We start from the raw sequence: 14,176 nt of genomic DNA, 5'->3' as shown, positions 1-14,176 counted from the left end.
AGCCAGAGGTGTCATGGCCAGATCCTAGAAGAAAAGAAGGCACTGGCAGCGTGTACCCGCATGTCATAGTGGTCCTTAAGCATACTATAGGGCTACTATAGGGACTACTGCACATGTGTGAGATTAACCAGCTGAACATCAACTAAAATGGAAAATTATTTTAAAAATTACAGTGTGTAAAATTTAGATCTCAGTAAATTGCAGATTTTTTGACTGGATCTGGAGCTTCTCTCTGTCTGTGTAAAGTGAATTGGTGTAATCAACTGTTTAACTCAGCTGTCAATGCCGGGTGAGAAGTGTGCACCTTTATTTACTCTGGAAGAGGTTGTAAAGGAGTGAGACGTGGCCAAAGAGTCAGAGAAGAACGTTTCTGTTGGTAAGTGCTGCTATATTTGCAGCTGTTAGCTTCTGTTAGCTGCTCTTAGTGAAATTGTCTAAAGTGAATATAACTTTGCTGGGCTCTGACACTTAGTAATAACCTCTTATACAATGTGAGAATATAATGAAACTGTTTGATTTTTAGGACTCTTGAACCTAACATTAGCCGAAATAATGTACCAGCTGCAGCTGTTGTTTAAGGCTCTTTTCAGCTGTCTGGGGATGGGAGGGTCGTGGCCAGTTTCTAGCCACGCACGTAAAATGCGATTAGCTGTGATGGTGATTTCCTTCCCACCCAGTTTATGAGAATGCTGGTCAACATGACTACACACTAATCTGTGTATATTTATGAGTACTACATAAAATTAAATAACCTAAAAAAAATTACTGACTGCACTTTTTAAAGGGAAATTTTGACTACAGAACCCAGGTTGTGTGTTTATTTCACTGAGGTTGGGCACGCACAGGAGGACGTTACCGATGCGAAACACTCAAACAACAGTAAACGAGCCTACAAATGGCCACATAGGACTCAAACTCCAGTTGCCTGGGTGAAAGTCCAGCAAACACTTTGTATCAAACACTGCAGAAACAAGTAATGAAATAAAAGCCTAAAGTAATCAACCACTAAGACTGGGTGATTAATCAAGTCTTAAAATCAGTCATGATTTTTGGTAATGAGCGATTATCAAAATAAGATAATTTTCACTATAAAGCTCGTGTTTTTTTCTTTTCATGCAGACAAAGTTACAAAGTTAAAGCACTCCCCTTTACCTGTACAGTGGTGTTTTGCCACCCACTCCTGTTTCAACTTTGTGACTGACGTGTTTGTTGGCTGTGGGACTTCACGTGGTTATGTCAAGACATACCACAGTGGATGCCGTGGGCTGGCAGGGATTCAATTTGGCCCAGTGAGACGACCTTTATGTTGGAAAACACTTGATAATCTGGATCTGCCGCTATAAGTATTGTGGTGGGGCGTGGTCTGCGGTGCCGCTGCAGGGGAGGCGGACGCACCTGAGTGTTGTAGTTGTTGGCAAGTGTAATAAAAGTGTGTTTCTGAATGAATAATAATAATTGGATTAAATGAGATGAGAGTTGTTGACTGAAATATAAATTCTGGTTGTTTTCGCCTCTCACTCTCCCTTGTGCTCTTTCTAAGACTCTAAATCTCTTGAGACCTCATCAGCAGCATAAAAAATCCCCAAAAGAGCCTGAATAACCTCATTGTTCCTTTTCAGACTTTTTTCCATCTTGCTTCTGGTAGCTTGCTGAGTTTATACAATTGGTCATCTCTTAGTTTAAGCAGCCACACCAATGAGCTTTTGAAGGATCTCTCAGGACTTCTTTATCCCTCAATAAGGATCCTGAAAGTCCCACCTGATAGTTCCTGCAGTAGAAATCATCTCTACAGGGGTGATCATCTTAAAAATAAATGTATGAACAAGGACAATATAAATCAGAGCAGGTACCTGTGAACATGGAAATGTTTTTCTTATTTATGCATCTCCTTCTTTGTTCTCCTTTGGCTCTAGTGGTCCTGCAGTAAAAGGCACAGCAGACTAACAGCTAGAGAAAAAAACGATTTGTTTTGTCTCTCGCTTGTTATCTCCTGAGCTGTGAGCGGCGTTGCTGTTACCTCACTCGGAGTCAGTCAACCTGACGGGGAACAGGTGTGCTGTCGTAGTGATTACGGAACCTAACAAGCACAACTCGCAGTCAAAAACAAATTTTCCATTTCAATAATTCATACATAATTACCCCTGTGTTACCCGACAAATTGATACACAGCCAGAGTGTCATGTCTCCAATATCAGAGCCCTCCACATTACCTTCTCCACATCGCTGATTGTCCCTCCGCTATGGGGACAATGAAATGACACATTTCATTTTTTTCAAGGGCTCTCTGCAGCTGGATCAGAGTGCAGGGGCTAATGGGTTTTGGCCTCTTTGCTCCCACTTTGAGGAAGTACGAAGGCCGTGATCTTTTGTTGCTGTAATCACACCGGTCCTCTGCTGCCCGAGCTCATCACCACACCAGGTGATGACAAAGAAAGACGGGACCCAAAATAATAATGAACATGAAATATTTGTGTCTGATGCCACCGACTGTGCACCACAGAGATGGTTAGGAACTATGAGGGTGTTTAAAATCATTCCCACTAGCTTATATATCAAATATAAATATGTCAGTAGACTAATTTTGGGTAAATGTCACCCTTATGGCACTGCAAGAACTAAATGAAAGTGTCACTTCTACAGAAAAGCGTCACTGCAGAGAAAAACTGAGTTGGAGAGCATTTTGGGTTTCAAAACTTTAACCCACATAATCAGTGCTGTAGAAGATCAAATCACAGATGGCAGCCACTGCAAAGCTACACTTTCTGGACACGTTTTCATTCTTGTAGCAGAAGAAGGATGGACACAAACTAAACTGCCTGTGAACAGTTCGTGCATGATTTGAGTAGAGAGGTCTTATTTAGTATAGATTTTAGGTGTTTAGGTGTTTTAAGGTGTACAAGTGCAGACGTGCCACCTGTTCAGCTCCTCCTGGTAAAAAAATCTAATCGGTCAGTTTTTTTACTCTTTTTCATGCTGCTGTAACACAAGAATTTTCACCCATGGAGTCAATAAAGTATCTATCTTTCTAAATGAGACATCTCCAAACCATCTAAACCTTTATCCTCATTATTATTGAGTCATCCTACTTGAGGGCTCTTTCATTCCTGTAGCGACACCTTGGTTCATGTTACCGGCAATAAGTCAGTCAGTAAGTCTTTTGTCTCGTCTCTAGCTTTCTGCAGCTGGTGTAGTTTCTCTTGAATTCAGCCAGTGACAACCTCCAGCTCACACCGGATGAGCAGGATGAGCTTGGGCACCTCCACGTGGCGCAGAAAAGGGACAATCCCCGAAACTGGGCATAAGCTGAAGGAGTGGGACGTGAGTGGAGTCAAAGAATGTCAGATGGATTGATACCAGGCTATGGTGGTGAAGAGGGCGAGGATGGAGGTAAAGCTGTCAATTAACAGGTTAATCTTTGACCCCATCCTGACCTATGGCCCTGAGCTGTGGGAGACAGAAACAGGTGGATGTTGCCACAGAGTAGAGCTGCTACTCCATTAGTCAGTTGAGATAGAAAGAGCACTAGGACTCTGAGCACCTCCCAGGTGAGGTGTTTTGGGGTTTTCCACCAAGAGAGCCTGGGGCAGAGCAACAACACAAGGAAGAGGTTATGTCTCTGAGCTGGTTTGGTTTCTCGTCATAGAGCTGGAGAAGGTGAGTGGGGAAAAGCTTGGATGAGCAGTAGAAAATGGTTGGAAAGCATCTACTCTGTATCTGTCTTTATGATTTTAAGTAAGCATTTTCTTTACCACGACTGAGATGCAAACTCTCCACCTTCAGTGAATTCTTCAGTAAGTCAGAAGTACAAAAAAAAGTTTGTTGCTTAGCTGCACAGTGGGAGGTCTCATCAGTAACTTTTTTCTCCAGATGACGACAGACACAAAGTTTGAATCAATCATTTAAAATGCAAGTCTTGTTCTCAAAACTTTTGTTTGTGACTTTACTGGAGATAAATATAACAACTGCGGTTAATATTCAAGCTTCAGGCGGTGTGAGATAATTATCTTACACTACTAATGTAGCCTCCTGGATTACTGGGAATGCTGCATTAGTGAATCAAAGGCTTGGCATTTGGCACATAAAAGTTTTTTTTTGTCATGCTGCCAGCAATGTTGGGTTATTAATATTCTGAACTTTTTTCTGCCACAAAAAAAAAAAAAAAAAAATCATCCAAAGCACAAAAGTTTGGGATTCAACATCCACACTGACAAACAGATGACAGTAAAGTTTATTTTCTGGACCGAGAATGATCTAATAAGTATTTAGCTGAGTGATTAATGTGAGGAAAGAGAGTTTAATCAGTGGAAATTCGGCTGAAAATGTTTGGCGGAGGATGGGGAGACAGACTGCAGGTCAAACAGTCGATCCTCTGATAAGAGAAGCTCGAGAAACAAACTCAACTCAATAAACTTCACACGCAAACACAAAACGAGCAGCCAAATTAACAAGAAGTCGGGTTTAATGAGAGGAAAAAGTCTGTAGGTACAGTACTTCTTTCCAGCACAAGCAGCTGAGCATCTCTGCAGAGATGCAGACGCTTCTTCTGCCAGTCTGACCTTTAACGAAAAGGTTAAAGATGAAGGACGGCGTGTCCAACTCTGCTGAGCTCGCAGCTTGCTTAACAGCCTGGAGTGGGAATTGTTGGACCTTCCTGTAAAATTTCCTTGAAGGAAATTGAAGAAATATGTTTTTGCTAATTACCAGTTCAGTCTGTGACAGCAGACTGGTCCCCTGACCCCAATGTTTGTCAGAGGGGAGGAATTATGCTGCGATCTCTGATAATCCAAAAAGACCTTTTGAAACTTCCTCCCTGCTTTCTGCGTAACGACTACAGCATGAGGCTCAGAAACTCACGTCATTAGGATTCAAGGAGTTTTGCTCTGGCTTAAATTCCTCCGCAAGTCTGTTCAAGACCAATCCAAAGCACTATTTCAGTACCCAGCAGGTAGAAAAGCATGCTGTCGCTGTCAGTCACGCCTCTGCCCCACACACTCAGATTTCACCCCTTTAACCTCAACATCGACCAGGTCACCAGCGACCTCTCTGAGGGTACAGTTAGGATTTGCTTTAGCCAAATAAAGTCTCACACAAAGTTTGTGAAGTTTGGATGTTCTAAGTATAGAAGGCTTTTATAACCCTGACCCTTACTGGGTCACTGAGTTTGGTTTGTAACTTGCTTTAATCGGTTGTGTTTGTTTTTTGCTCTAATTTTGTTCTTCTGTCTGGCTTCAGTAACCAAAAGACTTTCCTAGTATGTTTAATATAACATACTGTGAAATGTGCAAATTTCCTGTAAATGTTTGATCTAATTTCACATAATGATGCAGAATAATTTTGAGACTTGGAGGAGAAAATGAAAGAAGTTCGTCTCTCACGTCCGGGCACGATATGTATGATTTCCAGAGACCTGGCAGTTTAAGGCTTCTTGGGCTGGAATCTGCTCGTTTTTCCAGGTGTTAAAGTTTTAATACCCCTCAGCAGCTGCATGGTATAGTAGTTATATTAGTTACTGCAGATTGAGGGTCCAAATACCAGTCAGGGCATGCCTCTGGTCAGGGTCTCAGGACAGACCCCTAATGCTGCTCAGCCTGAGAGTATGACTGAGAGACACAACTAACAGAAAAGCACACAGCTGGGTTTGTTTCCCCCTCAGGCCGTTTGCTGTTCATCATCTCCACTCTCTCCCCCCACCTTCCTGTCTCCTGTCGCTATTAGATATAAAAAGAAAGACTTTATTTATCCCAAAAGTGGGAAAATTAACTGCTTTCCAGCAGCCAAAACATCAAAAACAAGTTAGCTTAATGAAATAAATACAAGATCACCACAGCAGGTAGCTCCACATGTATGATTTGGCAGATTTGTACAACAGACACCCTTTCTGACATAACACCGTAGGGGATTTGTGTCTCCTGCTGGTATTGAACCAGCAACGTTTACAGTATGGAGCCAGTAAATTAATAAGAAATACAATGAATACAGATGTTGTGCAAATGTTTAAGACAGTGTTGAGCTGCATGTGCAGTAAGAGGTCAGCATGGTCAGGATCCATTAATTATCCACATCCATTCACCACACCCACGCTCGTTAGGATGAGCCCCCCGTCAGCTGATGGAGGAATCCAAACAATTTGCAATGAAGCAATAATTCTGAATAAAATGCATCTGAATTATATAAGATCCAAGTTTTGTTCATTCAAAAAACGAATCATTAAAGAAAATGTGATTGGTATGTAATAAGATTACTTAAAATCAGAATTTTGGGTGCAAATATTTTTCTTGCTGGTAGAAATCAGATTTAAAGTCTGGAAAACGAAAAAATTCATGTCCATGTGCACATTTTTCCACAGGAATGAGTTTTGTGCGCACAGGAAAAGCGGTATCAGTTTAAATAATAATAAAGGGTTGTTTAAAAAGAATTTATAAAGTGCTTTGAAAAGCAGGTGAAAGTAGAAAGCTTACAGGCTAGATGAAAATGAAAAGGCTGAATAAAATAAAGTTAAAAAGAAAGAAAAACATGAAGATGCAAAATAGAAATGAAATAATTCAGATGAAGGAAAATGGCTAGATACAAAATCTATAAAAGACATGTGGTGGCATCACACAAAATCAAAGGGATCTTGCTCAAAAAATGAAGTATATTAAGTAGTCTTACTTTTATCTTTGAAGGAAGTGCGTGTTTTGTGGATTGACTGAAAGCGTCAATCCACAAAACACAACAAATATTTTATCAAATCTGCAAACAAATTACACATTTTTGAGAGTTTTCTGTTCAATGAATGCTAAATCAAAACTGAAAGAAGTGAAGGAATACCCCAAAAAGCTGAGAACGGCATCGCTGCAGCCTTCTAGAATTAATCAAAGTGTGTGGTGTAGTAGCCCGCTGCACAGTGATTTGCAGAGCAGGTATTCAGCAGTACAGCACACTTGTCATGTGTTTGTAGTTGGCTTCAATGAGCACGAGCGTTCCTGCTGGTACAGTGACAGCGAGAGATCCTCAGCGCACGCTAATAACGCGTTTCTGTCAGCAGAGCTAAAACCTGTTTGAATTCAGGGCTCAAATAAAGGGTAACAAACCGTGCTCTGCCATCTCTGCATTCAGCAGTCAGTTCGAAATACAAACAGAAGCACCTGTCCATCAAAAAAAAAGTCAATTATTTATGGGAGAATCATCAGCTGACCTCAGAACAGCAGAGAAACTTCATGAATCTGTTATTTTTTGTTTCTTTCCACTGCAACACATCTCTGCTGTGCAGACCAGCTGAACTCGTCTAGCAGAACATGTGCTATCGTTGGCTGTTCAGTTTCTCAACACTCAAATTGCCATTAAATCAGAGTTTAGGAGATTTTAATTAGTTGCTGTTTAGGAGGGGTTGCTGTCTTATTTAATGAATCATTTCAATGTAAGCAGCTATCTCCTGGAAGTTTTCAGTCTTTTGAATATGTGGCTTTACAGCTGAAGGCCCCATCCAAAGTTGTGTTTCTTAATGTTTACAGGCCTCCCAAATACTGCACAGACTTTTTTAATGACCTCAGTGAACTGCTGTCTGTGATCTGTGTTGATTTTGACTGTGTAATTATTGCTGGGGATTTTAACATTCATGTGGACAACCCTCAGGACAAAGGGACTAAAGACCTGAGTAACACTCTGGGCAACTTTGGGCTGACTCAGCATGTAACAGAGGCCACACATAATAGAGGACACACTCTTGACCTACTGATCTCCAAAGGCCTGAGCATTTCAAAGGTTACTGTGTCTGATGTGGGCCTGTCTGATCATTACTGTGTTTTCTTTGAAAGTAAAATCTCAGCCCACACAAATATATCAACAACAGTGATCACAAAACGGTGTATAACTGAACACAGTAGTGCAATTTTTAACCAGGTCTTCCCATTAACACCTGACCTGTCCAGAGGGTCAGTCAATGAGCTCGTCAATAGCTTCAATGCTAACATGTTAAATGTAATGGACACTATTGCTCCCATTAAGGTGAAGGTTATCTCTGGAAGGAAAAAGTCTCCATGGAGAAACTCCACACTGGTGAAAAATGAAAAAAGAGAGTGTAGGAAAGCTGAGCGCAGATGGAGAAAAACAAACCTCCAGGTTCATTATGACATTTATAAAGAGAAACTTCACAATTATAATTTACAACTGAGGAATGCAAGGAGGTCCTACTTCTCTGACATCATCACTAAAAACAGCCATAATGCTCGGGTCTTATTTTCTACAGTTGACAGGCTAACAAACCCTCCTGTGTCAGTGGCAGCTGAACTTCATTCGACCATGGCCTGCAATGACTTTGCCAAATTCTTCACTGAAAAAATCCAAAAAATTAGACAAGCAATTGGTACATCAACAGCAGATCCAGGATATGTACTGTGTCCACCAAAAAACTGTTTAAACACCATGAAACAGTTTCAACCTATTAGCAGCAAAGACCTGGAGGACATCTTAGGTAAACTGAACTCCTCCTCCTGCTGTTTAGATGTCCTGCCAACAAGTTTTTTCAAAAAGGTCTCAAAGACTTTAGAGTCAGACCTGTTACAGATCGTCAACTTTTCTTTATTATCAGGTGTGTTTCCAGAATCACTAAAAACTGCTGTAATCAAACCTATACTGAAAAAGGACAATCTTGACAAGACACAAATGAACAACTACAGGCCGATCTCAAATGTCCCGTTTTTAAGTAAGATCATTGAAAAAGCAGTTTCTCAACAGCTCAGTTACTTCTTAAAACAGAATAATTGCTACGATGCCTTCCAGTCAGGTTTTAGACAGAACCACAGCACTGAAACCGCTCTGACCAAAGTGTTTAATGACATATGTCTGAATACAGACAGTGGAAAAATGTCAGTCCTAGTTTTACTGGATCTCAGTGCAGCATTTGATACAGTTGACCACAACATATTACTCAAACGACTGGAGAACTGGACAGGTCTTTCAGGAACTGTACTAAACTGGTTCAAAACATACGTAGAAAACAGGAAATACTTTGTATCAATAGGTAACTTCACATCTGAGCAGACAAGTATCGCATGTGGAGTTCCCCAAGGTTCCATCTTGGGACCCCTTCTGTTTAACATCTACATGCTCCCACTGGCACAGATGATAAACAACAACAAAATAAACTATCACAGCTATGCAGATGACACACAAATATATATCACAATGTCACCAGGAGACCGAGGCCCTGTACAGGCTCTTGGTAAATGCATTGAGGAAATCAATGACTGGTTGTGCCACAATTTTCTCCAGCTAAACAAAAACAAAACTGAGGTAATAGTCTTTGGCGCCAAAGAAAAACGATTACAGGTCACCAGAGAACTTCAATCTATACATCTAAAAACCACAAACCAGGCGAGAAATTTGGGTGTAGTGATGGATGCAGACCTAAACTTAGAAAAACACATTAAGACAATAACAAAGTCAGCTTACTATCACCTCAAGAATATTTCAAGGATAAAAGATCTGATGTCTCAACAGGACCTGGAAAAACTAGTCCATGCATTCATCTTTAGTAGGCTTGATTACTGTAACAGCATCTTTACAGGTCTACCTAAAAAATCAGTCAGACAACTACAGCTCATTCAGAACTCTGCTGCTCGAGTCCTCACTAAGACCAAAAAAGTGGACCACATCAGTCCAGCTCTGAGGTCCTTACACTGGCTGCCTGTCCGTCAGAGGATAGACTTTAAAGTTCTGATGCTGGCCTATAAAGCTCTGAATGGTTTAGGACAAAAATACATCAATGACCTCCTGACCCAGTATGAACCATCCAGATCCCTCAGGTCATCTGGATCCGGTCTTTTATCAGTTCCCAGAGTCAGAACCAGACACGGAGAAGCTGCATTCAGCTTTTATGCTCCTTATATCTGGAACAAACTCCCAGAAAGCCTCAGATCAGCTGAAACACTCAGTTTATTTAAATCCAGGTTGAAGACTCACCTGTTCTCAGCTGCATTTGAATAAAGCACCAAATCCACACTTTAAGCTTAAATTTCAAAACTTACATTTAACTACTGATTTTATCTACTGTTCTGATTTTATCTGTTTTGATTTTATATACTGTTTTGTTTGTTTGTTTGTTTGTTTGTTTGTTTGTTAATTAGTTAGTTAGTTTATTTGCTTGTTTTAATCAATTTTAAATCATGCTTTTTATTTGTTCTTGTTTCTAATGTCTCTGTAAAGCACTTTGAATCACCTTGTTGTTGAATTGTGCTATACAAATAAACTTGCCTTGCCTTGCCTTGCCTAGTTAGAGATTTTATTCATGCTGAGTGATTAAATCTAACTTGATATAACTGTTTGGAAAGTGTGACACAGTCGACCGTGACTTTGATCAGTTGCAGATGAGTCAGCCCATCAGAGAACAGCACTCAGACTCATTATTACTTGGCACTGAGAAGAGTAGACATGTGGCTCCTGTCAGCATGATTACTCACATCTAATAAAAAACACAGACACCTGTGGAGCCGACACAGCTGCATGAAAAGTAAAATTAAACTACACAGGGGACCATCGCTTCCATGACGTGCCCTCAGCGTCATGACTGACCCTAATGCTAGATTCGATAAGCCACAGACCCGAGCCCAGAATACTGCAACAGCTGCACACCTGCAAGCCACTCTGCAACCCTCCTCCACACCAGCTAATCCATTTCTTACCTTCGGGGAGATTTAACTCTGCTCTGCAGTTAATATGTATGGAAACGTGGTTTTTGCACAATTTAAGCTAACATAAGCTAGCATGAATCCCAAGAAGGAAACTTTTCCTGTAATTTTAATTTTTATTCTCATAAAATCCTGATTTAGAAAAATATTTTCTTTTGCAACATAAACTTTTAAACTTTTTATTCATATCAGCTTCAAACTTTATTGCAGCAACTCTCTGAACTTCAAACTAGGAAAACAAATGATTGGATATTTGAAACTGAATTATTAACAGGTCTGTGCAGAGTGAACTTAAACACGGCATTAATACCTTTATTTTATTTTTGTTTAATTTTATATCTGTAACACATAAATCTATAATTATGTACATTGCATTATGAGCTTTTTTGAACTTTTAAAGTCATGCTAAAAACATGTAGGCTATGATCTCCACTGCAGTTAGAAAGCAAAATATTTTTGACTCGGCTGTTCTGAATTGAGGTTGATGACTTCGATAATGAGAATTACTCTGGATCGCACAAATGTATCATTTTTTTAAACCTTTGATGCTTTTCAATCAAAATAAACATCACAAAAATGAAAAAGATAATATTTTGATTTTTTTCAGATGAAGAAACTTTATTATTGCTGTCATGTTAGCTGACCTGAGATGTAGAGAAGTGTTTAAAAAGGAATGTTCTGCACTCAGCTTCACATCTGTTCGGGTTTCTAATGAGCTGCTTTATTTCTAAATGCTGAAAATGATCTCATTTAAGCCTCACTTTCCTTTTAGCCCTCTGCAGTGTGTATGGGGAAGCCTGTCACTGTTTCTGGGAAAGAAAAAAACTGTTTGTGCAGTTTGTTAGTTAAAGCTTCACTCACTGATAGGTGTAATAAGAGCAATTAAGAATAAATTTAGTCAATAAATAACAAATGAAGACAGACAGTTACTAATGTTCCCATAACTACTTTAAATGCTTTTAATTTTCTTTTGACTTTTGCAGCTTGCCTCCAATTTCATCAGTGTTTGTCTCGGCATAGTCTTGCCTTTTGTCTTATTCTGTCTCAACCAAAGCTTCTTTCCAAAGATTTTTGCTGGTGCAATAACTAGGCTTCCTACAAAGCTTTGTTTCATGTTTCAGACAGCATGAAACTAACAGCTGACAACATTCTGGGCCTGTATCTGTAAATGCTTTTGTTTGGAAGATATAACAGCAACAAATGAGACATTAAAAGGTCTTAAAAGTCTTAAAATAGTTTTTAAGATTATTTAATGTTTCTGATGCTGAGATAATACCAAAGATGAGTACCAAAAGCTGATAAATGACTTCATTCTAGTCTGTTTTAATTAAGATTGGATTTCTCAACCCTGACTTACGCCAAACCATATGATTTAAAACCTTCTGGACAAACAGTCTCTGTTAGCTGAATCACCTCAATTATTAATAAGAAACTGACAAAATAACAAGCCTGAGCTTGGCTGTTACTGGCATCTGTGATTGATAATGTGACTTCTAACCCGCTTTCATGTCCAGATTATTTGAAACTGTTATTAGCAAAATGTTCACATTAGTGTCGCCCACCCAACTGTCCCGATGCAGGTGGCACTTTTAATTGGCCGGGTGAGGCAGGGGTTGTTAGTCAAAAGGCTTCCTGTCAGGGTTAACTCTTTCATTTATTACCAAACTATTGAACTTTACTGTGCTGCTATAACTTCAGTTTTGTTTTTTTGATACAGAATTCAATTTTGGGATTGCTGTGATCCTCGTGTTCCCCGCCTTATCTAGGCTAATGTATTAGCTTAAGTCGCTGGTTAATGCCTCCAGGTGACAAAAAGTAATATTAGAATTCAGTTGGAGTAAAATTAGAGATTACCTAAAGAAAGTAAGACGAATAGTTGCCCTTTAACCCCTCTGTGTTCATGTGTTGCTGGCTTATTGTGTTAATTTTTAAAAGCTGTGCAGAAGATGAAAACCTGCTGATAAAAGCTAACTGCTAAAAGCTAACAAGCTAAAACAGTCATGCTATGATTCTCTTTGGGTCTATCACTGCAAGACCTTAAGATTTTAGTCATTTTCGACATGAAAGAAGTTTATGTGTATCTTTGAAGTTATACAGTACAGCTGGCGATGGAGGTCAACAAACTATGCAATCAACTGTCATCACAGCTAACTGAAAAAATGGAAAAAAAAAAAAAGCTAAGGTTTTAACCTCAGGAGTTTTCCAATTAGAAAAACATGCTCGCCTCTGTCTCCCATTTCTGCACCACTACTTTCCTGCCACAGCTGTGTGAGAGGTCTGCCTCACTATTAGGCTAAAGTCTGGCATAATTAGCATAAAAGAAGAGAAGGGTAAGGGCCGGTAATCCTTGTTTGAGGACGTACAGTGCACTCGAGCATGAAGCCGTGACAAAAACGACACTAATTAGGACAGAAAGAAGGATATAAATCCAGCTGTAAACCCGCTGTACCTCTCTGTGAGTTCATTTGAACACATCCAGGGCGGGTTTCTCTGTCTTTGTGGTCCTCGCTGAAAGTTAGTAACCTTTAGAAGTGGAGCGCTGCTCATGTAAAATTCAAACAGCCTTGGAGCATGCTAGCTCTGTCAGTTTGTGTTTGTATCCGCGGCGCCGTGAGCTCCTACCTGGGAGACGGGAGTAGTGGACATTTTGACACGTTGTTGAAACAGCACGCTCAGTATGCGGTTTTGTTGCTCCAAGTCAAACACACGGGTCCGCAGCTTCACACACTCCTCTTTGAGGTCCTGGAAACAAATACAAAATGGACAGATGACGGCGACTGACGGTGGCACTTCAGAGACATACACGTAAATCAGATGCTAATTTAGCAGCCACAGGGAACGACGGTGTATTCAACTAAAGATGCACATGATGGTGCTCGAAAACATGAGCAACCTGGAAAGGAGGACCTACAGAGGTGTGACTTAAGAGGGGGGCTAAGGTGGCGAAACCCCCATGATACCGCATGAAGTATACTTATAAACTATAGTCAATTTCTCACAGCCGCTGTGACCATTCTTCACATAAACTTACAGCAAAACCCTTCATATGTTACTTAAATATCAGACTTTCTGTGTATAGCATTGTTGGTCATGACAGGGTACTTCTGCCAGGGTTGTTTACAGGATTTCGCCACAGAGTGGGTCCAGGAACGAGACCAGGGAAAGAGAAAATGAGAATATTTGATGATAAATGGTAAATGGTAAATGGCCTGTATTTGTATAGCGCTTTACTAGTCCCTAAGGACCCCAAAGCGCTTTACATATCCAGTCATAATAAACAGAGCATACAGCGTGCAGCCTGCCTGAGAATACCCTGGGCGTGGCTGCGTCTCTTTCTGACTCCACTGCGGGTGCTCAATCGAATCGTGTCCACTCAAGACAGTATTTCAGTGCCGCAGAGACCCAGAAACAGAGCTCAGGTTGTCATTGCTTAAAATAGTGCTGGTTCTGTTTTTTAAGGAGCCTGTGTAGAGCTGCACAGAGCAGGAATGGAGTACATTTTCAAAAAA

General features: G+C 40.3%; 1 protein-coding gene across 6 annotated transcripts in view; it reads right to left on the bottom strand.

Annotated features, from left to right (window-relative positions):
• The window catches only part of LOC113007765 (nck-associated protein 5-like), a 139,912-nt gene that overhangs the window by 80,730 nt on the left and 45,006 nt on the right, over window positions 1–14,176 (bottom strand). For all 6 annotated transcript variants that reach the window (XM_026144673.1, XM_026144674.1, XM_026144675.1 and 3 more), the window contains exon 7: window positions 13,290–13,409. In XM_026144673.1, coding sequence (XP_026000458.1) covers window positions 13,290–13,409 — 120 coding nt within the window. The remainder of the gene's footprint in view (window positions 1–13,289; window positions 13,410–14,176) is intronic.

This window comes from Astatotilapia calliptera, chromosome 16 (genome assembly GCF_900246225.1).
Source record: "Astatotilapia calliptera chromosome 16, fAstCal1.2, whole genome shotgun sequence".
Taxonomy (NCBI): Eukaryota; Metazoa; Chordata; class Actinopteri; order Cichliformes; family Cichlidae; genus Astatotilapia; species Astatotilapia calliptera.
The sequence above is the reverse complement of the archived record's forward strand: the minus strand, read 5'-3'. Positions and strand labels throughout refer to the sequence as shown.